This window comes from Palaemon carinicauda, chromosome 28 (assembly GCF_036898095.1).
Source record: "Palaemon carinicauda isolate YSFRI2023 chromosome 28, ASM3689809v2, whole genome shotgun sequence".
Classification (NCBI taxonomy): domain Eukaryota; kingdom Metazoa; phylum Arthropoda; class Malacostraca; order Decapoda; family Palaemonidae; genus Palaemon; species Palaemon carinicauda.
In genome coordinates this window covers 22358771-22382430 of record NC_090752.1, presented here as the reverse complement: position 1 = coordinate 22382430, position 23660 = coordinate 22358771, and the positions used below count along the sequence as shown (strand labels likewise).

Genomic DNA, 23660 nt, shown 5'->3' with positions numbered 1-23660 from the left:
CGACCCATTTTCCCGAGCTATATATTTGTGAATATCATCATTTTATGTTTTATGCCAAGGAAAAATCCTGTATTGGTATTATATAATAATGGGTTCCTAAAAATTTCTTGTGGGGGAGAGCCTGGTTAAATGCTTAACCACTTGTTTATGATTAACTCTTGTCTATAAAATTGTGAACGCTCTTCTGTATTCACTGTTATATAGCTGTAAATCCTTCAAATACTTGAAAATAGTACTTCAAGGAATTCCCAATCATCCCCATGAATAATTAAAACTTAATATTGTTAAACATATGAATGTTAAGGGCCAACTGTATGACTCAACTATAGACTTTCACATACCTAGAGATACTCCTTTAGGCAACATTTGTTCTTCATGAATCTCATGGCCTTGTAATTCTGCACAAAAAGGAATTTCTATTAGATGTCTCTTCTTTGATGTGGTAAATATTTTGGACTTGTCTATCGGACATGGAGATGTTTTTGAAAAATAATTCTGTAAACAACTAAGATTATCTTAAAATCTCACAGCACTGAATTCTGAAGTGAAGACTATTCTTTAATCAGAATGTAATTGATAATCAGAAAATACTTTTTAAGCATTCAGTTTTCTTTATGCAGTAAGCTACATAATTTTTTACTTTGATAGTAATTCAGGAAAATCTCTTGATATCATTTTACATAGTTACTATTTCTCTCATGTCTGACAAAAAAGCACACAATTACATTTTTATATAAGGTAGGCCTCCACCTATTATCTTCTGAAAACATTAATAACGTGAACAATAAAGAAATTACCATGACTCTTTTCAACATTCATTCTTCACTCACTCTATAAAACATAAACAATCTTTCAAACTCATTTCATACCTCTCATCTACCGTAATGCTATAAACATCTGCAACACGACTGATTTCTTCGTAAAACCCATATGCTGAAAAAGACTTTACATTACAACAATGAGCTCATAACATCCATTGTATTTCCAATACTGTAAGTATATTCATTCTAACATGCTTGGCTGTGCATGCCATAAAAAAGGCAAGAAAATTAAACATCTTACAATTGCTTCATAACAACAAATATGAAGCCAATCCAGTGAGGAATACAATTATATATATAAGGCAGTAAAGAACTATACAACCCTTACTATACATATATTGTCTTACATGACTGAAGGAGACAAAGTCTATTCTTTGGAGGAAATAAAAACAAATTGATGTACAATGATAACAACTTGCTCTAAAATGATAAGCCTGTATGAAAGTCTGACAAAATAATAGTGACGATGGATAATGCTCATGAATAATTCTACATGACATCTGCACTGATTTTACCATCTCAGTATAGGAATTTTATAAGGGGTTGCATAGCACACCAAAGATGTTGGAATAAATTGCCACAAGCACAGGAGCTCTAAACAAAAATTAACCAACTGAGAGACTATGCAATGAAGAACAGTACTGTATTACTAAATTACTCTTAAAATATAGATGCTGCATTCAGTTGATTAAAATCCCTGACATAAAGAGGCTTCTCTTTTAGGATAAGGCTTGCCATTGGTTATCCATTACATGACCTCATGCACCAAATCAGCAAGTTGCACAAACCAGGGTAATTATTAACAGCTCATATTAACAAAGCAATCACAGTGACTATTTTTCTCATAGAGCATGTCTCGTATTTGTGCAGCATACTGACTCTGCAGCACCCAAAAATATTTTATTCATTAGGCTCTTAAAAAAGATGGATGAAATGGGAAAAGTAACAGATTAAAGGTGTGGAAACAGATCAAAAGTTATGGATGGAAAATTAGAAACATTATAATCTAATCATTGTCCCTTCTATAAATGTATAAGTCTTTAATTATATAGTCAAACCTATTATTCTGACACCAATTGGTTATACAGTAGTAAAATGTCTTATGCCAACATCAGTGTGCATGTTTATCAGTAAAGATACAAGAGAAAACTTCACCAAAAAGAATATATAGCAAGAAAATATATCCTCATACAGATGGTATGCATTCAATGCTTTAAAATATAACTGAAATTGTGAAACTAACCAAGGACAAGAAGAATTCCCAAGGCAACTGTCTATTGTATAAAAATATAAAATAAAAGACTATCACTAAAATATGAATATGATAATGATTGTATATGCAGATGATTCTTACTTAAAACAAAATGTGCTTAATACTGTGATGGAATTGAAGTATGTGTGATGCAGTAATTATTGTATTTCTATTTCATTACTTTGGATATGAATGAAGCACATACATTATTGGAATGCAAAAGCAAAGTAATAAAAAAGACCAATCTCTTTCAAACAAGACCAAAAGAGGACTTATAAATGATCAAATTATGTAAGTAAAAATTATAAATGATAATGATATGTTTAAGTATGATAAGTGAAAGGTGAGGGTGACAGAGCAGCAAGCGAGCGACTCCACCTGCTGGGTAGGTCCCCGGCACTTACGGGACCACGGCTGCGTTGATGCCACGAGTGCGCTGCCACACCACGCCAATCTCAGACAAGAGAGTGATCGGCGACACCTATGTAACTAACAGAGAGGCACCGCATTTTGGGGGGTTTATTGATGGAGAGCCACTTGGCATCTCAGGGCTTCCTAAATCTGGCTGCACATGCACTATGGCAATGGCATGAGAATGGTAATAGAGAGGCCTGTGCAAGGGAGCCTAATGGCAATTACCTTGCCCAGATCTCGAACCAAAATAGGGCAACCACCCTCATGAAATGATTGAGAAAGCCCATATGATCAAGATAAAGAAGGCAACACATGCTTTTCAAAACCTGTAAGATGTTTATCAAACCAAACAAATAATTAAATCATAGTGAAATATCTTTTGATATATTCTTGTCTTTTATTTCCTTTAGAAATGAAACAATGCATGTGTTACCCCATCTGGTGAGGATGCAGCCTTGTGGTCTGCATAGACACCAGGTACTGAGATGGGGTGTTAGTGGCCCCGTCCCTGTCTCCGACAACCTCATACAGAACCTTTCATTGTAGCAATAGCAGCTTTTCATTTAAAAAGTACTCTCAGTGAATGGACAAGGGCAAACTATACAACTTTGCTGCCAGTTAATAATTTATCTATACCTGTTAAAAAATAAAATAAAAATTACACAATAAAAACAATGATAGTACATTATCTTTGAAGTAAAGTGACTAAATATAAATTCTCAACAAAATATATAAAAGGACTGGCAACAAGGTTGTCAAAATTAAGTTGGCACAATTATGCACTATGGACTAGCAGTCTGCCCTTACAAGAGGGTATCAGCAGACAATGGCACCCGAGCCAGCACAGCCCTAGTGCCATATGACTACAAGTTTTTGCTGCTCTTCCACCTCATTCCCCAATAATAAAGGAACATAAACATGCTAAATAATTAACCCTTGAATGATGGACCCTCCCTCAATGGTATAATTTCCCCCCCAAAACTAAAAGGCTCTGAATGATGTTGCCCGAGATTTAAACATGTGCTGGTGATTAATGAAGCTGGCCTACCTGCCTGATTTTTCCTTAGAAAAACAAAATTTAATATTTAATCACTATAACAATAATACAATTAAAATGACTTCATCAATAATGGCAAGTATAAATCTGCAGGTAATATAAAGCACCAGTTATTTAAAAATCTAATTCAATTATTTTCAATCAAGCAGGTAATCAAGGGAAGAGAAGGTATTTTCTGGCAAAGTATTAAAACATTACACTTTATTCTTATGAAAAACAATAACTGATTATAATCCTGAAGTGCTCTCCAGTAAGGTGCTCTAGGTTTTTTGTTTTATGTTTTGTATCTTTTAATTAATGAAAAGTTACTCAGAGGCTCCATAAAAATAAGACAAGGAATGGTGGAAGGAGCTAAATTGGAAATTACATATATGAAGAGCTTCTTTGTTTCACCAAAAGAAATACATTGCAAAAGATTCTATTTATATGTACTATTGATATAACATCTGCTGGTAAAACTGTATTTTCAACAAGAATATCAGCATGATGATCATCCTCTCCCTTCCCCCTGAATGGGCCAGCACAAACATGGATTTAAGCAATACATAGTGGCAGCTCTCAAGGCTAGCCCATTTTCTCACCCTTCTTGGAAATAATTGGTAAGTAAATGAAGTTCTGGGGCTCAGATCTCTTACTGCCAGAAGATACGATCATCTGCACGGTTACTTCCCTTGTTATCATTTCATCATAATATTTTGGCACAGTCACAATCAAGTGAATCTGAAAAGAAAAAAATTAGGGATAGATAATGGACTAAGAATTAAAAAAAAAAACAGTTGATGCCCTAGTTATTATAGTAGCTAAGAAAGGGCTGTACTGTATTAGTTGAATTTTTTTTTTAATTTATAAAGAAATTTACATGCTTTCTTTGCAAATTTACTTGGGGTTGTAAAATATGGTCCTATAAATAATGAAACTCTTTGAAACTTTCAAAGTAAAGGGTAAATAAAATTTTTCTTATCCCTGCCATTATTCTTATTCAACAATGATCTTGTATTAATGAAGTGTTTTTTACTAAGGGAACACCTATTTCGGTGATGTGTTGTGTGGTCTCCCATGACTTCCCTGTAATGTACAAGGCTATACCAGGGAATCCAATGCGACATAAAATACCAATGAAATATTGTTTCCCTTGCTCTAGGACCGATGCTACAAAGTGCAAAGCACGGACTCAATTGTGTGTACCTGAGACCATTGAGTTCAGGCACTACTGAACTCAGCATGGCACCTATAATGCTGAAACTATCTGGCTAGAACCATCACTACTACTGGATACAATACTACGTGTGTACTAACTTGCATCAAATAGCAATGTTTCCATACTCAAAATGAGAACCAAATGTCTCCCTTCTCTATATGAGGTAGTTCACTCACTCTCTTGGCTGGAGCTATGGCAAGGAAGAAGACTGTCTTTAAGGTAAGATCTCTGTCTAAGGCTTTATGCATAGGTTTGTACGGGGCTTTCTTCAAGGCCTGTAGGACCTTAGTCACATAACAGGAGGGAGGTTTTAGTTCTCGAGGAGGGCAAGACTTCTCAAAACTACTAATCAAGGCTGAAAGTTCCCAAAAATCTGAGAGGTCCAGTCCCTTCAATTTGAATACTTGGCTCAGGGCCAAGAGGTAGCATTTCACCACAGTGACTGAAAGGGCCCTCTGGATCCTTAGGAACAATAAAAAGTCTGCAATCAGGAGAATAGTGGCTTTAAGTGGAGCAATATAACAACACCAATTACAGAGGATTTTTCACTTTGCCTGGCAAACTGCTGCGGGAGACTTTTGGAGGTATCCGGAAAGCTGCTTCGCAATTGGCCTCGAAAAGCCTTTCTTGCAAAGGGGACACTGGATAGTCTCCACCCATGGAGGGATAGGCAACATATTGTGTCGTGGAATTTAATTATGTGAGGTTGGCATAACAGGTTTGGCCATTCTGGAAGTTCTCTTGGCATTTCTGTGAGAAGTTCCAGCAGGTCTGAGTAACACACCACTGCTGACCACATAGGGGCCACTGGCATTACTCTGACTCCCTTGGATTTTCTGATTCTGTTCAGTATCTGACGAATCAGACAGAACAGTGGGAAGGCATAGAAGTCTAGACCATCCCACGGGTGTTGAAATGAACCTTCCATCACTGCAGCTTGGTTTGGGACTGGAGAGCAATACACAGGGAGTTTGTGAATCATGTGGGTGGCAAATATGTCCAAAAATGAGGGAAACCCACAAAGTCACAAGTCTCTTTGCCTCTAAAGGAAGCAAAGACCATTCTGAACCAACTGTCATCCCTCGACGGCTCAGATGGTCTGCAATGACATTTCTCTTCCCAGGGATAAACCTTGCCATGAGAGAGAGATTGCCTGGGACTGTGTCCACTTGAGAATCTTTACTGCTAGGTAGCTTAGCAGGAGAGAGGCTACTCCTGCTTGGAGATGTATGTCAATATCATGGAGTTGTCGCTCACCAACACTACAGAGTGACCTGTCAGAGTCTTTGCAAAGTGGAGCAATGCTAGTTGTGCTGCTTTCATTTCCAGGAAGTTTATATGAAGGCTCTTGTCCTCTTCTGACCATAGGCCTGAGATCTGTTTCTTTCTCAAATGGGTTCCCCATCTCAAGCAAAATGTATCTGTGAACAGAATGAGCTGTGGGGGAGGATCCTGAAGGGGTGTTCCCACTAACAGGTTCTCCTCATTCAGCCACCACAGGAGGTCCGACATCAGCTTTTGAGGTACTCGCAGCAGGATTGTAGGATGGTCTAAGGTTTGCGACCCCTGAGTCTTTACAGCCCACTGCACCGAGCACAGATGCAACCTCCCCAAGGGTACGAGATTCTCTAGCAAGGAGAGGTGACCTAACAACTTCTGCAACTTCAGGGCAGGCAGGAGGTTCTCTTTCAGGAAAGTTGCTGCCAAAGTCCTGAACCTTGCCACAGTCTGAATCAGGAAAGGATTTTTCTTGCAATGAGTCTATGTCCATACCCAGATACCAGATGGATTAGCTGGGGATGAAGCTGGACTTCTGCAGGTTCAGTTGGATCCCTAACTCCTTGCACCAATCCAGAAGTAGATCTTTGTATTTCAGCAGAAGAGCTCGAGTTTCTGCCAAGAGAATCCAGTCGTCTAGGTATCTCATGACCCTGCCCATGGCATGTGCCCAGACTAAGACAGAACGGGGGAAACGCGTATGCGTCCAGATTTACCCACCGTTGTTAGAAAGCATCTTACCAAAGAGCTTGGGGATCCAGGACTGGGGAGCAGTATAACGAGAACCTGAAGTTCAGTGCCTTTGTGAACAAATTCACTGTCGGGGAACCCCACAAAGTCAGGACTTTCTTGGCTACTAGAGGATTCAAAGGCCACTCGGTGCCCACTATCTGAGTCGCTCTGCTCAGAGTGTCTGCCAGCACATTCCGTTTCCCTAGAATGAAGCAAGCTGTTAGGGTCACCGAGTTGTCTTCTGCCCATCTGAGTATCTCTACTGCTAGATGGCACAGCTGCTACGAAAAGGTACCACCTTGCTTGTTTAGGTAAGCAACTACTGTGGTATTGTCGCTCATCAATACCACGGAGTGCCCTGCCAGGAACTGGTGGAACTCTTGGAGGGCCAGATAGGCTCTAAGAGATTTATGTGCTGGTACCTTTCTGATTTAGACAATTGGCCGCAGATGATGTGGTGCAGCACGTGAGACTCACACCCTTCTTTTGATGCATCTGAAAAGAGTATCAAATCCGGGGTAGGAACGAGAAGGACGACCCCTTTGCAGAGGTTTGAATTTGCCAGCCACCATCTGAAGTCCAACAGTTCCTCATATCCTATGCGGACTGGACAATCCATGGAATCAATGGACTGATTCTATCGGGATTTCAGGTGCCACTGGAAGGATCTCATCCTGAGGCGACTGTTGGGAACTAATCGGGCCAGAGAGGAGAGGTGACCGAGCAGGCAAAGCCAGCTCTGCGGTGGAAGTTCTTCTCACCTGAGGAAGGTCTGTGCTACCTCCCTCAGCCTCTGAATCCTTTCGTTTGATGGGAAAGCTTTGTGCCTTATGGTGTCTATTCACATGACAAGGTATACCAGTTCTTGAGAGGGAAGAAGGTGAGACTTCAAGGTTTACCACGATTCCCAGATCCTGGTAAAATCTTAGAAGCTCATCTCAGTGGAGAAGAAGGACCGCCTCCAAGTCTGCCAGAATCAACCAGTCGTCCAAGTATCTTAGGAGACGGATACCAACTCCGTGAGCCCAAGATGACACTAGGGCGAACACTTTCGTGAAGACCTGGGGTGCTGTAGAAAAACCGAAACACAGCACCTTGAACTGGTAATGCTTCTGGTCTAGCATGAATCTTAGATACTTCCTGGAAGACGGATGGATTGGGAGCCGAAAGTATGCACCTTCAGATCTAGAGTGCACATGAAGTCCTGCGGTCTTATTGCTTGTCTGACCGTGTAGGCAAACCTGTTCAGACTGAGAAGTTAATGACTGGTCTCCATTCTCCAGACTCCCCTTTCACAAGAAACAGTCGACTGTAGAAGCATGGGTACCCATCGAGGACCTCTTGGAGAGTGCCCTTCTCCAACATGGTCTGGACTTCTGCCCAGAGGGCAAACTCATGTGCGGATCCCTTCGCATTAGAGTTTGACAGAAGAAGCACTTGTGCCAGTGGAGGGTGAGAGAGAGAGTGAATGGGACGTGATACCCTGAATGAATTACCCTGATTGTCAAGGGCTCAGCCCCATAATGAAGCCACCTCTACCAGTGGCAGGTAACCCCCCACACGTGGTCGTGTGGGAGGATTGTCCATCCAAGTGGAATCGGTCTCAGCCGGATCCTCTCTTCCATTTGCCTCCACGAAAGGACTTTTTGCCTCAAAAGACCTGCCTAGACACCTTTTGACCCTGCTGTTTTGGGTCTCTAGCCCTTTTCACCTGCGGTTTAGGAGCTGGTTTCCTCTGTGGTTGAGAAGTGTAAGGCCTGGCTGTCAAGACTTCTAAATGAGGGAGTCCTGGATGGACTTCCTCCACTTCTCTGCCATCTGCTCGATGTCCTCGGGATTAAAAAAAAGAGATACCTTCGAAAGAAGCGTTCCTGACTCTCACAACATCAGCCTGAGGGAGTTGCCTATGGAATGTTCCTATAACGACATCCCTCCTCTTCAAGATGGTGTTGACCCAGAGGTTCACCACTTGATAGGAGAGAAACTCGATGGCCCGAGTTTCAGACAGTAGGAAAGTCTCCATAGACTTCCTGGTACACTCCCGATACCAGTCCTGGGATCGGATCGATTGTCCTAAAGAACCCAATCAAAAGTCGAGCCTGCATGGCATACTTAGCGACTTTATCCTGGTTAAGTATCTCGGAGGCTCAGAACAAGACAGGCAATCCTGTGAACATCTCGAAAGGCATGCCCCTCGAGAGTGCCTCTATGGGGTGGTCGAGAGGAAATACCTCCTCTGAAATACAAACAGAGAAGGAAGGAGCTTGGAGGATGAACTGGCATGGAGGGAAGAAGAACTAGTTGCCTGGGACACTACCTTCTGTTTGGCACTCCTCAACCCCTTTGACCAGGCCAGAGCTGCACTGGCCTTCAGGGGTCTCTGGATGCCATAAAACTGGTCCAAGAATGTATCCTTACCATCCAGAGGGGCTGCCGATGGATCTGGCAGCCCATTTATGGAGCGAATGCAGGATAGCACCTGCCAGAAGGTATGTTCGGACTGCTCCCGTTCATCCTCCGTTAGTCTAGGGCTAGCGGCAGCTGGCAAAGCGTCGTCCTCGAGATTGCTTTGCCCTTCAACTTCCAAGCTCTCAGCCATAGGAGTCCAGAGTCGGTCTAAGTTGTTGTCAGGATAAGCCGGGGACAGGGGAACTTCTGTGGATGTGTTTGCTTCCTTGGCCTCTCTGGCAGAGGTGGGGAAGTCTGGCCGAGGATTTTGGAATCGTGAACAAATCCTTAGGCTCACTGTGCTGAGGTAGGATTTCCTCCATCAGCGAGGGCCTTACAGGCTCAGCTGGCCTGCGGGAAGGATGGAAATCCGCAGCGGTAGGAGCCACGTCACACTGGGTCGTGGGACGTGCCTCCTTAGGCACTATCTTGACCGGGGAGGGACGGAACGAGTCCTTGTAGGAACTAGCTCCGGCTACATTTTCTCAGGTACCGCTCGATGCAGACCTTCAACTTGAACAATGTTTGTTGATGGGAAGCACAGAGGTCCGCCTCCAGGGTTTGATCTACTTTCCCTTTTAAGGGAGAGTTATCCTCCCAGGTGTTAGGCTGTTCTCCCTTCCGAGGGAGAACTTCCCTTCGTCATCCTTGTCCAGCAAACTTCCTGCCTGCAGGGAGAATTGCTGACAGCTACATGTCATCGGAAGATTTTCCTGCTGAGCAGTCTACCCCTGTGGAAGAGTGTCACCGGCCAGCTCACTGAGTTCGTGGTTCTCCTCGTCATCTCAGACACTCTCCTTTGCCTCGGGCAAAGAGACATCTGTTTAGCTTGTCGACATCTGCCGAACAAATCCCCTCCGAGGGATCGTTAAGGACCTTGCCGTTCACCCTCTCCTCAGCTCTCGTCTGTCTGACGAATCTCGTCAGTCTCGCTGTTCTCCCGCTGGTTACCGGCCCTCGCCTGTCTCACTGGACTCTCCTCTGACTCGATGTTCGCCAGCCTTGTGGCGTTTGCCTGTCCAACACTCCTCTCTGACCTCTCGCCATAGGACTGCTGTTAGTGGCTTGCCATCGCCCATCAAATCTCTGGATTCCCATCCTGCTCACTGGCTTCTCACTGTTTGCTAACGGTTCGCCGTTCGCCAGCCTTGCAGCATTCGCATGACCACCGTCACTCTCCGACCTCACGTCACCAACTCTTCGTGGTTCATCAGCTGACATGGAATCTCCAGATTCTTCGACTGCTCGTCGAGCTCCCGCAGTTCGTGGTTTGCCGACTGTTCGCAGTCCTTCAAGCTCCCCGTCAAGTGTCTTTGACTCGTCAGCCGCCAGCTGTTTATCATTCTCTGGCTTCTAGCTGTTCGCCAGCCTCCCATCGATTGCCAGCTGCTCTCATTCTCGAACAGCTCGTCGTTCACCAACAACATGCAGATCTCTTACTACTGAGCTTCTGGTAGTTACCCATCATCCCCCTGTGCTTCCTGTTTGCCAGCCTCTCTGCGTTCGCCAGCCGCGCGTCGATCACCAGCCACTTATCTTTTGACAGCTCCTCATCACTCTTCAACTTGGCCTAGTTCTCTTGTGACTCACTGCTCACCAGTTCGTAGGCATTCGCCAACCAGCCGCCGTTTGCCAGACCATAGGCGATCCCTTTTAAGATCAGAAACAGTCGTCCAGACACTCTTCTTTTCAAGCTTCTTGTCGCTCGTCGAGGCATTGGCACTTGCCAACCCGCCATTTGCTAGCGCCTTATAGAAATTCTTCCTTTTGTTCTCTGGCCTGCAAGCACTGACCATCAGATTCAGATCGTCGTTCACTGGTAGAGCGTAAGTCTGTTTCCCACAGATCTACTAGCGATCACCATTCTCCAAGAGCACCTTGCCGGAAAGATGACTCCCGATGCTCTCCCCTTCGAGCAGAACCTACCTTTATGGAACACAAGGAGCCTATACTGGCAGCCGCCCTGTTCTGTTCCCCCGTAAGGTGGAACCTTCATAGCCGCAGCCATTCAGCTTTTTCTTCCGTCTGGCTTCGATTGATCCAGAGAGGAAAGCACTACCTTTTCCAGAAACCCCCCACCTTCGATCCCCTCAGGGTACCTCTCGGCCAGCGTTGCAGTGGACAAGAACTTTGGTTCAATGCCCTGGTCAGAACAATCCTCCAGGCGATTGTGGAAGGTGTCCCACCTCTACAGTCGACCAGTAAACCATTCTCAGGTGTCCCTGGTATCTTCCTTCTCTCCTCTGAAGAGGAAATAAGGGGTAGCTGAACTACAGGACTCATCCCAGATCAACCTAACAACAGTAGTGACATCGAAGCGGAGGCTCAGCATCATCATTCCCACTCCTCCGCAAGTAGGGTCTCACCTTCATCTCTCGAGCCAAGAGTCTCTTCCTCTTAGAGATGCATGTCTGGCAAGGTCTTTCTGCCCCTCCCCTATCGAATCCAGACCCTTATGGGAGGATGTCTCTCCATCAGCAGAAGAGAAACGAGCGGATGACAACGACTTCACTCCTGGAAGAATTCTTTCCTCCTTGGCTGCAGTTTCACTTCCTTTGCTATATCCCTCTTGCTATGGAGTCTTGACTCCCTTGCCGGGTTAGCCTATCTAGACAGAGGTGTCACCTTCTGTCTCTGCTTCCTGTCTTGTCAGCTTGAGTTCTTCTAGCACTGGCTGTGTGTTGGCTATGGGTCCCAAACAGCAACTGTAGGACGAGGGACCCAAGGTGACCCACAGCAATCAACCCACACATAAGTTGAATAACGTGGTGCAAAATCTGTAGTTTTATTATTATCTAATAAGTTTTGAAATTTTGTAAAACTCTGTAGAGTAACGAAGTTATCATTCCGTTTTCTTTACATAATGTTAAAGTTGAAAGAAAAAAAAACAAAAAAACACTAGTTTTGATTGAAGAAAGTAAATAATCGAGTAAAATGTTTTCAGTGTTAAAGCTTCGAGTAAAGATTAACTTTTCTTTTCTCAAAAGAAGAAAATAATATTGGTTTTGTTGCCGTGTGGATAAATAAGAAATTATTTTTTATGCTGTATGAGCTATAAGTTTTCATTGCAAAGCTTCTTTGGTTTACAGTAGTTTAAGGGTGTTTTTTGAGACCTTCGTTGTCAAACAAGTTGAATGTGTTTCTTGGAAAAGAAGTAGAGTCACATGTTGAAATAATTCTGTGTTAACAATAAGTTGTTTAATTCGAGAGAAGAAATGTTTCAGTCATAATCGAAATGTAGAAAGTTTGGGAATTCAGTGTTAAGACATAATTTATGAAGTTCTTTTTGAGTAAGTACTTTGTAAAGTTATGAAGAAAAAAAGTGTAAATTAGGTACATTGATAATTTGGGAAATTTGTGTCACAATATTTGTTATTACGTCATACTCCGTATTGTCGATCAGTAGCCTACTTAGATCATTATGAAACTTTTAAAAACAAGGTTAAGCTATTGTTTGTCAGTTTTAGTCTGAGATTATCCTAATTAATGGAGATAAGTTTGTTAACGTAATAATCAAAATGATTTCAGTTGCCAACAGTTGTTAAGTAATTAGTAATCTGTCACATAGGAGATTTAAAAATCCTGTATTTAGTTCCTTTTAGTTACAGTGTGTCATAAGTGATTTGTTTACCAGTGTTCGGTCTGATTGATGACACCGAGCATTGTTAACAAATTATTTTAAGCAAGTAATGTTAAATGATTTAACAGGGAGTGCAAATGCATTTTAAATTTGAAGGGTATCCGATTAGAGTCAGATGACATGAATGAAAATGAGTGAAGCGAATGTGATGACGTGGGAATTCCCTGAGTAAGCATTATGATGTCACAGTCACTGTTAAAGAGTGCATCTTGAATAAGTTTTATTTTTTTTTTGTGTGTGTGTTGAAAAGAAATCTAAGATTTTGACAAGTAACGTAATTTCTTTTTGCTTTCTAACTCTATATAGGATTGTGTGTTTTGAAAAAATCATGACTAGTGAAATTTTTTTTTATTGTTTTTATGTGGTATTTGGCAACATGATAGAAAGAAGAGTACTTTAACTCTTATGTAGTTGTCCGTTTCTTTTAACTGGCGAGAACAAATAAGTAATGTGAAAAATTTGAGAATTGGCAAACAAGTTGCCATAGATTTTTTTTGTTTGTGTCAAGGAATAAAGTAAATGATCGGAATGTGCGTAAAACCAGATATTTGTGACACGGTAATTTTAGCAGTAGTGTTAAAAGGTTTGATAGGCTAACATGTGACCAAGGCGAACTAGATACCATGTTAGCATAAGCCTTGACAGGCGCCCTGTGTGTTGAAGAATAGCTTAGTTAAGCAATAAACTCTGATTCATGTAATGATTTCTTAAATTATTTACTTATTTTTGAGTATTGAGGGAATCACATTAACAGAATAAACTTTGGGTTAGAAAGTGATCATAAGTAGCCATACTGTTGCCTTTCATTAGTTAATTGATGTCTGATAAGAAAAAGTTATGTTTTATGTCAGATTGTGTTAAAGAAAAAAGGATAGGATTTTGGTGTTAAATTATAACGTAAAAGGTGGTTTTGATTATAATTAAGTGATTTGGTGAATCGATGAGAGAAAGCCCAGTATTTTAATGGCTTTGTGTACGTTATAGACCAATAAGAGGCTAGTTAATAGCCCTTCAGAATTATGTAAGTCTCAGTGACTTCTCTCAAAGAGCAAAGGAGACTCATTATATACGTGATTTTATGTTTTGTTTTCTTTTTCTGTTTGTGTAGTTTGTTTATGCCGTAATACATGTGTTATGTATAAGTTAAGGACGTAATATTAAGATTTGGAGCTAAATTTGTTTTTTCAACTTCAGTATTTTTTGCATGCTATGTTTTTTGGGTTGTTCCTTTTTCTGAGGTTTTTAGTTATAAGTTCTTTGCTCGCTAAAGAATGTAAGAAAGATAAGTTATTTCCTATGTTCCTGGTGAGTGCTATCCTTTGCGAAAGGGTTTGATGATTGTTGGGAAGTTTGAGTCGGCAGAGTTCGACCCATGTGAGTCCCTGTGTGTGAATGTTTGCGTTTGCATACGTGCGTGTATGTGAGACGCGCAGGGAGAGATGTGAGATGTGCACATGCAGGAGCGGCGTCAATATGTTCGCAAAATAAGAGAAAAAAGAGTGGAGGTGGCTAAACGAGAATTTGTTTCTTTGTGTCTGGTGGTGTCAGAGCTTTGTGAGATAGTTCTGTGGAAAAGAAGAGAGAGAATTGGTTTTTTGGCTAATGATTGGGGTTCGGTTACGATGTTCTTGTCTTGGTTAGTTACAGAGTCGACTGTTACTACCTATTCTTAGGGGAATTAGCCTCGTGCTGAATGTGTTTCCTCAAGTGATTGTGCAAGTTGGAGAATGTATGAGCTTTGGTTATTCATTGTGCCGCCGTTGTGAGTAAGACAGATAGAATGATTTGTCCCTTAAGTGTCTTAGGGAAGTAAGAAAGTTTTTCTTTGGAAATTGGTTAAGGAGATTTTTTTTATTGACCTCAGTGACAGGTTATGAAGAATTTGTTATGTTCTGAATAAAGTTTGACGTAATTTGTGAACAATTTTGACTTTAGCGAAATTCTATGGCATTCAGTTTTAACATGAATTTAAGTTTTCCACCTTGTATTTTTTGTTGTTTGAGATTTAACGTAGATCTGATGGGAATGATTTTCCCTATTCGTAATTGCACTAGGAAGTTTTGGTTTCAAATTAGTTCTCTGTGATGTGTTGTTTCACTCCCCGAGAGAGATTAGTTCACTAAATGTTTAATTGGGCCCCACGAGACACTAGAAGAATTGGAAGACCCAGGTCTACATGGCCTAGGGCTATAAAGTGCGAAGTAGGATATGATGATGTGATGTGCTGGTAACGCAAGAGCCTTTGTTTGTGTGATGTAGGTCAGCTTGGATGAATAAGTGTCCTAGAATGATTGTTGTTTGTTTGCCAGAGTTTGAGTTCGGCCTAGTTTGGGTATAAGCAAAAGAGATAAGCTTGTTTTCGGTTGTGATACGAGGGATGTGTCAGCAGTTTGCCCAGATTGGAATTTGAACGATTGGGCATGGAGAGTTAGAAAACATAGCCCTGATGAAAGCGTGTCAGAGAGAGAGAGAGAGAGAGAGAGAGAGAGAGAGAGAGAGAGAGAGAGAGAGAGAGAGAGAGAGAGAGAGAGAGAGAGAGAGAAACTTTCTGTACTTGGGTGTTGAGATGCCCTTAGGGGTTTTGATGTCCCTTGTTGTGAGTTGGCAGGTACTTGTTGAAACTTGGGAATTTGGACATTTCTGTTGTGGATGTTGAAGAATTATTTTCTTTTTTCACCGTCTGGTTGGACTGGTGTTCTGTTTTGATGCTTTTTGATGCCCTGCCTGTCTCCGATTGAGGGGGGGAGAGGGGTTCAGACCAGTTGTGCTGACGAACCCTCTGCCGGTAAGGGAAGCTTTGCCCTTAGAATAGAATGTTCCAAGGAGGACCGCCCGCCGGGCACCCAATGAAGTCAGGGGTTGGGGAAACACTCCCACCCAAGGAGTGGTTCCGTGAATCCCAGGCATGCCTTACTTTATGCAGAGTATAGGCATAGTTCAGATGAGTACAGTAGTTGTAATGCCACCATTTTGTTGTTTTTTGCATGGATACCTGCAGAAGCCTGCAGAAGTGTTCAGAGTGGAGGTTCAGAGCTTTGTTTGATTATGATACTTTTTGTTAGCATGATACAGTTGGTTAACTGTTGAGGATGATGTTTTGTCATGTTTAAAGATGTCTAAAAGATGTTTTGTTATGTTTTAAAGATATCAGATGATGATCTTTTCTTGTGGTTTTTTTGCATATTATGACCATACCCAATAGCTATTAATGCCACTATTTGATAATGACTGTGGTGGATCCAGGAATACCCAGGAGATACGAAAGTATCTATGGAGAGTGAATATTTAGGATATGTGCACATGTGTTGATTTTCCGGGGAACTGTTTTTTGTGAAACTTTTCTTTTAGGTAATTTGAGAGTTTTTGCTAGCAACTATCATTTTTGGTTTGGAACATAATGAATGTATAATGCATTGTGTTAGCAGTACTATATCTTAGATCTCTTTCAGACTGAGAGTCCAATGAATGAGCCAGAGTGTAGGCTTGACATATGAGGACATTCATTCTTTTTGTACAGGGACTGCATTCACCAATGAACTGTAGGATTTAGAAAAGTTAAGTATTTTTAAATACAAAGGTTACTTTCTGTTTTATAAATTATAACTTTGCAGTCACTGTCCTCTATTATATGTTTCCTTGATAGATCATACAGCATCCATACATGTTCATATATGAAATATGTATATCATGAATACAGACATGTGTAGTGTTGATTGATGATTAATTCTCTTTTTGAATTATCTTTAACACACGTTCGGTGATAATGAGTATTTTTGTATGATTTGTTTTAATGATGAAAGTCTTTGTTTCAAATTTTGTTTGCTAATATGTAACCTTTGAGTATTTTGGTTCTTAGTTTTTAGTTACTCATATTGTATTCCTTATGTGTTAATATTATTGCAGTTCCTGTTTTCTCATGATACTCTCCATAACTGTTATTATAATATATGCAAACTTGTTTGGTTCAGATTTTGTAACTTGATTGCTAATTGTTTTTCTTTTGTAAGAATTTGGGGTTATGTATGATCAAGGGGAAGCACAGCAGAACAGTCTCTTTTGGGTTTTGTTTGTTTTTGCATAATATCAAGTAAAATAAGTTATGTTACTAACACTCAGAAGCTATTTGGGGTTTAAATTTAAAGTAAAATTTGTAGTAATTCTTTTCTTTAGCATCTACCACAGTTCCAGGAGAAACTGTAACTTGATAGGGGGGGACTTTGTCACAAGTAAAAAATATGATTAAAATACTTAGGTAATAGAATGATGGTTAATGAACTCTGCCGCTGTTTTGCTTCGCCTATCAGACGCAACGTCAGGAGGCCTGGCGCCGGACAAATGATGATTAGACAATTTGTTGTTTTCAAATTCTTGGTTACAGTCAAGGAGGGTGGAGAGTGCAGCAAAGAGAGGACGTTTTCATAGATTTGAGGGGCATGCCCATACCTAGGACCCCCTAAGGCGCCCATGAACGACACCGCCCAAGATAACTAGGCCTTGGTGCAGTTCTGAAGATAATCACGACTAACGGCTAACGTCCATTCTCGTTTATGCCCCTTTTAAAGATAAGAACTATTATCTTTTTAACATACAGTGGAACCTCTACATCCGAACGTATCTACATCCGAATTTTCCAACATCCAAAGTAAAATTCGAGCAAATTTTTGACTCTACACCCGAATTTTATTTCGACACACGAAGTAAGCAATTTTCGTCGTACCGGTTGTATCCGAATTTTTCGACACGCGAAGTACAATTCGAACACGTTCCTACTCTACACCCGAATTTTTTTTTCGACACCCGAAGTAAACAATATTCGTACGCGTAGTCGGTGCTCATAGCGCCTAATGTGTTTTTTATTTCCGCCAATAGAAGGCAGCACTTCGACCTCGGAGGGACCCTCAATTAGCGCGGCTTGGGTCAGTCCTCTGTTCTCGTCGGATTCTTGCGGTTGTGCCCTGTGCGTTCTGCTATTATTGTACTGTTTTAATCGTGATTTTTTACGTGCATCCTTTTACGGTAATTTACGTAAAGTATGGGTCCTAAAAGGCTTAGTTTTGCAAGTGGTAGTGGTAGTGGTGAGAAAAGGAAGAAGGAAATGCTTTCTTTAGACGTAACGCAGGAAATTATTGAAAAACATGAGCATGGCGTCCGCCTGAGTGAACTTGCTAAACAGTATGGCCGTAATATGTCGACGATCTCGACAATCCTTAAACAGAAGGAAGCTATTAAAGCAGTGAAACCTTCTAAGGGGATCACCATTATTTCAAAATGCCGTAGCCCTATCATAGAAGAGATGGAACGACTTTTGCTGATCTGGATCAAGAACAGAGAGATTGTTGGCGACACCATCACCGAAACCGTCATCTGCGAGAAGGCGCACGCCATCTTTACGGACTTGAAGGAGGAGAGCTCTGGGGATGATGCTGGGGAGAGTTCAACCGAACCTTCCTCAGACAATTTCAAGGCATCTCGTGGCTGGTTTGAGAAATGTAAGAAATGGTCCGGGATTCATTCAGTTGTTCGGCACGGAGAGGCTGCTAGTGCAGACACAAAGGCTGCAGCTGACTTTGTCAAGAACTTTGAAAGGATCGTGCTGGAAGAAGGCTACGTAGAGCAGCAGGTGTTTAATTGTGATGAAACCGGCCTGATTTGGAAGAAGATGCCCAGTCGAACCTACATCACCGCCGAAGAGAAGAAATTGCCTGGGCATAAGCCAATGAAGGATCGGTTGACTCTTGCCCTATGTGCCAACGCTAGCGGGGACTTTAAAGTCAAGCCCTTACTGGTTTACCATTCCGAGAACCCTAGGGCCTTTAAGGCACACAACGTCGATAAGGACCAGCTTCATGTTTTCTGGCGATCCAACTCTAAGGCCTGGGTCACTAGGCAGTTCTTTGTGCAATGAGTTAACCAAGATTTCGGCCCTTCTGTGAAGAAGTATCTTCATGAACAGAAATTGCCTTTAATGTGCCTGCTATGCCTTGACAATGCACCCGCTCACCCCCCCCCCCCGGACTTGAAGATGATATCTTCGATAAATTTAAGTTCATAAAGGTGCTGTATCTTCCACCGAATACCACCTCTATCCTCCAGCCCATGGGCCAGCAAGTCATCTCTAATTTTAAGAAGCTGTACACCAAGCACTTATTTAAGCAGTGCTTTAATGTCACGCAAAGCACCAACTTAACTTTGCGTGAATTTTGGAGGAGCCACTTCAACATCGTGCACTGCTTAAAGATCATAGATCAGGCTTGGGTGGGATTAACTCGACGGACCATCAATTCTGCCTGGAAGAAGCTGTGGCCTGATGCAGTTTCTCCTCGAGATTTCGAAGGTTTTGACCCCAAACCTGATCGTGGGTGCAGCGGAAGACGTAGAGGAAATCGTCTTCCTTGGCAAGTCCATGGGTCTGGAGGTCGACGCAGATGACGTTACGGAACTCGTCGCCGAACATCACGACGAACTTACCACAGAGGAGCTCAAGGAACTCCATGCTATGTCTGAGCACATGAGTGATGACGAGGAAGGGATCGAGGAGGTATAACATGTGTTAGGTTCGGCGCATATAAAAGAGGTGTTAGGAAAATATCAAGACATGGTCGACTTCATCGACAAATACCACCCATAAAAATTGCAGGTTTGTCGTGTAGTTGCGCAGTTCGATGATGTTTGCCTGACTCACTTTCGAAACATTCTGAAAAGCCGTACCAAGCAACTATCTATTGATAATTTCTTAAAAAAAACTACGAAGTGAACTCCTGATGAAGAGGATGGAAGTGATTCAAAGAAAACGGCAAAGACTGAAGCGAAAGAATGTGAAACAAAGAAAACGGCAAAGAGTGAAGCGAAAGAAATTCAATCAATTTTAAGCGTAGAGAGTGAAAGTGATTAAAATTAATCATCAAAAAGAAAAATGGAAAATGTAAAAAAAAATATAAAATATAAAAATAAAAAGAAAAATAAGCTAAGTTATGTTAAAGCTCACTTAGTGAAAGTTAGAATAAGTTACGGTAGTGTACGTTTATCATAGTTGACCTCTCTACCTCCTCGCCGCCCGTCCGTCTCCTCTCTGCGTAGCAAGACCAACAACACCTGCGCTGGAGTTTCTAAGGTAAAGTGACGCTAAAAACCCGTTTCTTATTTATCATTTTTTGATAATTCTTCTTTTTTACATGTCTATTATCTAATTTAGTGTGCATTATTCTCATGGGAAATTATGTGTAGTAGTTTATTAAAATCATAGGTTTTTGGGCTCAACCACGGATTAATCCTATTTCAATGTATTCTTATGGGAAAATTCGTTTCGACACCCGAACATTTTCTACATCCGAAGTCGGTTGTGGAACGGATTAAATTCGTATGTAGAGGTACCACTGTATAACGTAAAATTCATAAGTCTCCCTTTGTTGCAGATCTCCCCCCGCCCGAGCCTAAGTTTGTATTATGTAAACCGGGGAGAGGGGACGCAGAGTGAGAACCAGTATGGTGCGGTTACATCACCTGCCACTGCTACCCATAGGCGAGACAAGCCCCCAGACCCCCCAGCAATGTAGGGGAAATAAGAACGCATAGACTATATGAGTTAAGGCAGTTAAGTTCGAGTCCTACTCGTGGGTGGGCAACCCTCACTAGTAACATCGGCCATGGTAAGCCTACCACAGCCATGGCGGACGTCCATACGCCATACGACGTCCAATAGTTTCTTTTACTTTAAATGTCTCCCCGTCCGCTCTCCCCGTGTATATTATTGTACCAGTTAAAAGTAAATTCCATTGTATTTGACTGATGAAATCATTTAAGAGCCAGCGAGAAACTTATAACTCTTTTGTTATGCACCCTCAAGATTTAATGTTGTATTTCACTTGCTTTGAAGAAGATTTCGGCTCATTTTAATTGTGACAATTAACTTAGACAATAAATTCTCTTATGAGATCACCCTTGTCTAATTCACCGCCTCGTATCATGTACCATTATTACCCCACGCCCCTATGATCAGGTCTTGGCAGGTTCACTTATTAGCTGCCTTTCATTCCTGTGCTTCCCCTGAGTATGGATTATTCCCTATGGGATTGGTCACTATCTCCCTGTATTGACAGTAAATGGATGCACACTTTATAGAGAGAGCTAGGATAGTGGCGTGCAGCTATTTGAAATCATTGCCCAGCTTGAATTTTATTGCATTTTTTATGAGAATTTTAATTTGATAGGTACTGCATTGTTCTTGGCCATCCCAATAATGTTGCCAATAAATCAAATCCTTAATGTTAGGTGAACAATAATCCCCCCTCCCTTTTTTTCTTTTTAACATCCTTGGTCGCTAAAAATCGAAACTGCGATTAAAGAGGTCTGACAGTAGTACACTGTGTCAACAGACAGGACTCCAGATCTCCTCAGATCAATCATGTAATTCTAGCCATTCTCTCTTTAGTAAACAGGAGGAAATGGCCTCTTTCAGAAGTTCACTTTGAAAGGGGTTCACAATGTGACGGCGGACATCCTGTCGAGATCCAAGCCTCAGGAAACAGAATGGTCTTTGGACGCAGACGCAAAATCACTGTTTCATTCTAGAGCAATTCCCAGAACTGCAAATCTATCTCTATGCAACGAGCTTTAACAAGAAGCTTCCCTGGTATGTAGCACCAAACTTAGACCCAGAAGCAACAGGAATGGATGTGATGTCTCTGGATTGGAACCAGTGGTCTCACACCTACCTATTTCCTCCATTCAACCTCTTACGGAAAATACTGAACAAACTGCAGACTTTCAGGGGAACAGCAGCTCTAGTGGCTCCCAAGTGGCCCAAGAGCAATTGGTACCCTCTTGTTCTGGAACTCAAACCCCTCCAGGTCCCTCTACCATCCCCACTGTTGTCCCAGGATGTTCAACAGAAGACTGTCTTCGCTTCCTCCTGGATATAACGAAAACCTTTCAGCTTATAATTTTCTCACCCTCGTGGCTCAAAGAAAATTCGGAGTTGCGAGGGAAAGAATTGATTTCATAGAAGAGTACAAGTCCAACACCACAAAACGACAATATTTGTCTTCCTGGAAAAAATGGGTTGCGTTCGTGAAAAGTTATCAGCCCCCTTCTATTTCTATGGACTTCTGTATTTCTTTCTTTATTTCACTACATGATCAAGGTCTAGCCTCTACAACTATTGCCTAATGTAAGTCGGCACTAACTAGGCCAATCACTTTTGCTTTTGATATCAAACTCAATAGCGAGCTGTTCAATGAGATCCCAAAGACTTGTGCTAAACTGAAACCATATGCTCTTCTCAAAGCTATTCCTGTACTTTGCCTCTTAGATAGATAACGCCTCTGCCTCTCTGAGGGATCTTACTCAAAAGTCTATCGTTTTGCTTGCTGAGGCTTCTAGTGCTAGAGTCTATGATATTGTGGCCCTTTCAAGGGATGATGGCAACATTGCATTCTCGGATTCGGGGGAGGTAAACCTTTATTCAGATTCTACATTCTTGGTGAAAAAAAAAGAACATTCCACGAAACGCTGGGGGCCCTGGAAAGTTTGTTCCACTACAAGAGGAACCTTCTCTGTGCCCCATGGAGTTCCTTAAAGCCTATCTATCCAAGAGCTGGGCCTTTAATGGCGGTCAACTTTTTAAAAGGGAGACAACAGGATGTAATCTTTCTTTGAAACAGCTATGGTCCAAACTCTCCTACTTCATCAGAAGGGCTAACCCGGAAAGTATTAAAGCGGGTCATGACCCAAGAAAAGTTGCCTCTTAAATATTTTCCATTATGTCTTTTACAGGCTTACTCTGTTATAACTATTCAGGATTTAGTCAGTGACCTGTAAAGTATGAACATATATGTGATGGTTAATTGCAGTATTTCAATTATTAGAAGGTTTAATGATTTTAATAATAATGATAATTTTATTAACATCAATAATGATAATAATGATGATGATGACGATGACGACGATGATGGAAAACTTTAGTAAGGTTATGAATTTGAGATACGAAAGGAACAATTTGATTGATATACCTGTAACTGATTAAGACCTTGATGTGCTCATGAATGAATTCAGTGTGTTTGTAGTCGAAGCTTCCATGAAAAAACTTCAGGATGGATATTTGCAAGAGTGTTCTTCAAACATTACCTACGTCAATAGGAAGAGATTAAATAGTTCGAGGTGGCCGCTGATAGTGTGATTAAACCAGCTTCTTAAATGTTGTGCATGGACTCTTTTGGACTGTATAGGTGGGACTTCTCAGTCTATATTGTGCAAGGGAACTATGATCTTTTGTTCCATATGTCTATCTAATATTATAATGAGTCACAGGTGACTTTTATGTCCCGAGTATTACTGTTTTCCTACTCAGTTCCATAATTTGGGGTCTGAAAACTCCAGTTTTCTGTATATTTATATATATTGTATATAATATTGTATTACTAATACTACTGTACATGTATGTACTTTTGGAAACGATAAAAGACTACTGTTCCTTTTTGCGTTTTATTTCTTTGGACCTGCTATCTATATGAAATAAAAGTAGTGTATCAAAATTTTAACCCTCGTTTTTAGACTTCGGTCTTTTCATCTACTGGAGACAAAGTTCTTCTTCATAGTGAGTGGGACTGTGCTATTGATTTGCTTTTCTCCTACAGTAATTTTGTACAAAGTTCTTGCTTACACTCATCGTTCGGTACCATAGTTACCAATGCTGTAGGAAGTATGCTTACACATATGAAGTTACAGGGTTAAAACTCTTCTGGCCACCACTGAAAATGATAATTCTATGGTACAATTCCATCAGAATGACATGGCTTGAGCCCAAAAAACGGATTTTGACATAG

General features: G+C 41.4%; 1 protein-coding gene across 4 annotated transcripts in view; it reads right to left on the bottom strand.

Moving 5' to 3' along the window:
- LOC137621476 (nuclear factor of activated T-cells 5-like) overlaps positions 1-23660 on the bottom strand; it is a 426226-nt gene that overhangs the window by 37335 nt on the left and 365231 nt on the right. For all 4 annotated transcript variants that reach the window (XM_068351807.1, XM_068351808.1, XM_068351806.1 and 1 more), the window contains 2 exons: positions 4126-4264; positions 342-398 (listed from right to left, as the gene is read on the bottom strand). In XM_068351807.1, the coding sequence (XP_068207908.1) occupies positions 342-398; positions 4126-4264 (196 nt within the window). The remainder of the gene's footprint in view (positions 1-341; positions 399-4125; positions 4265-23660) is intronic.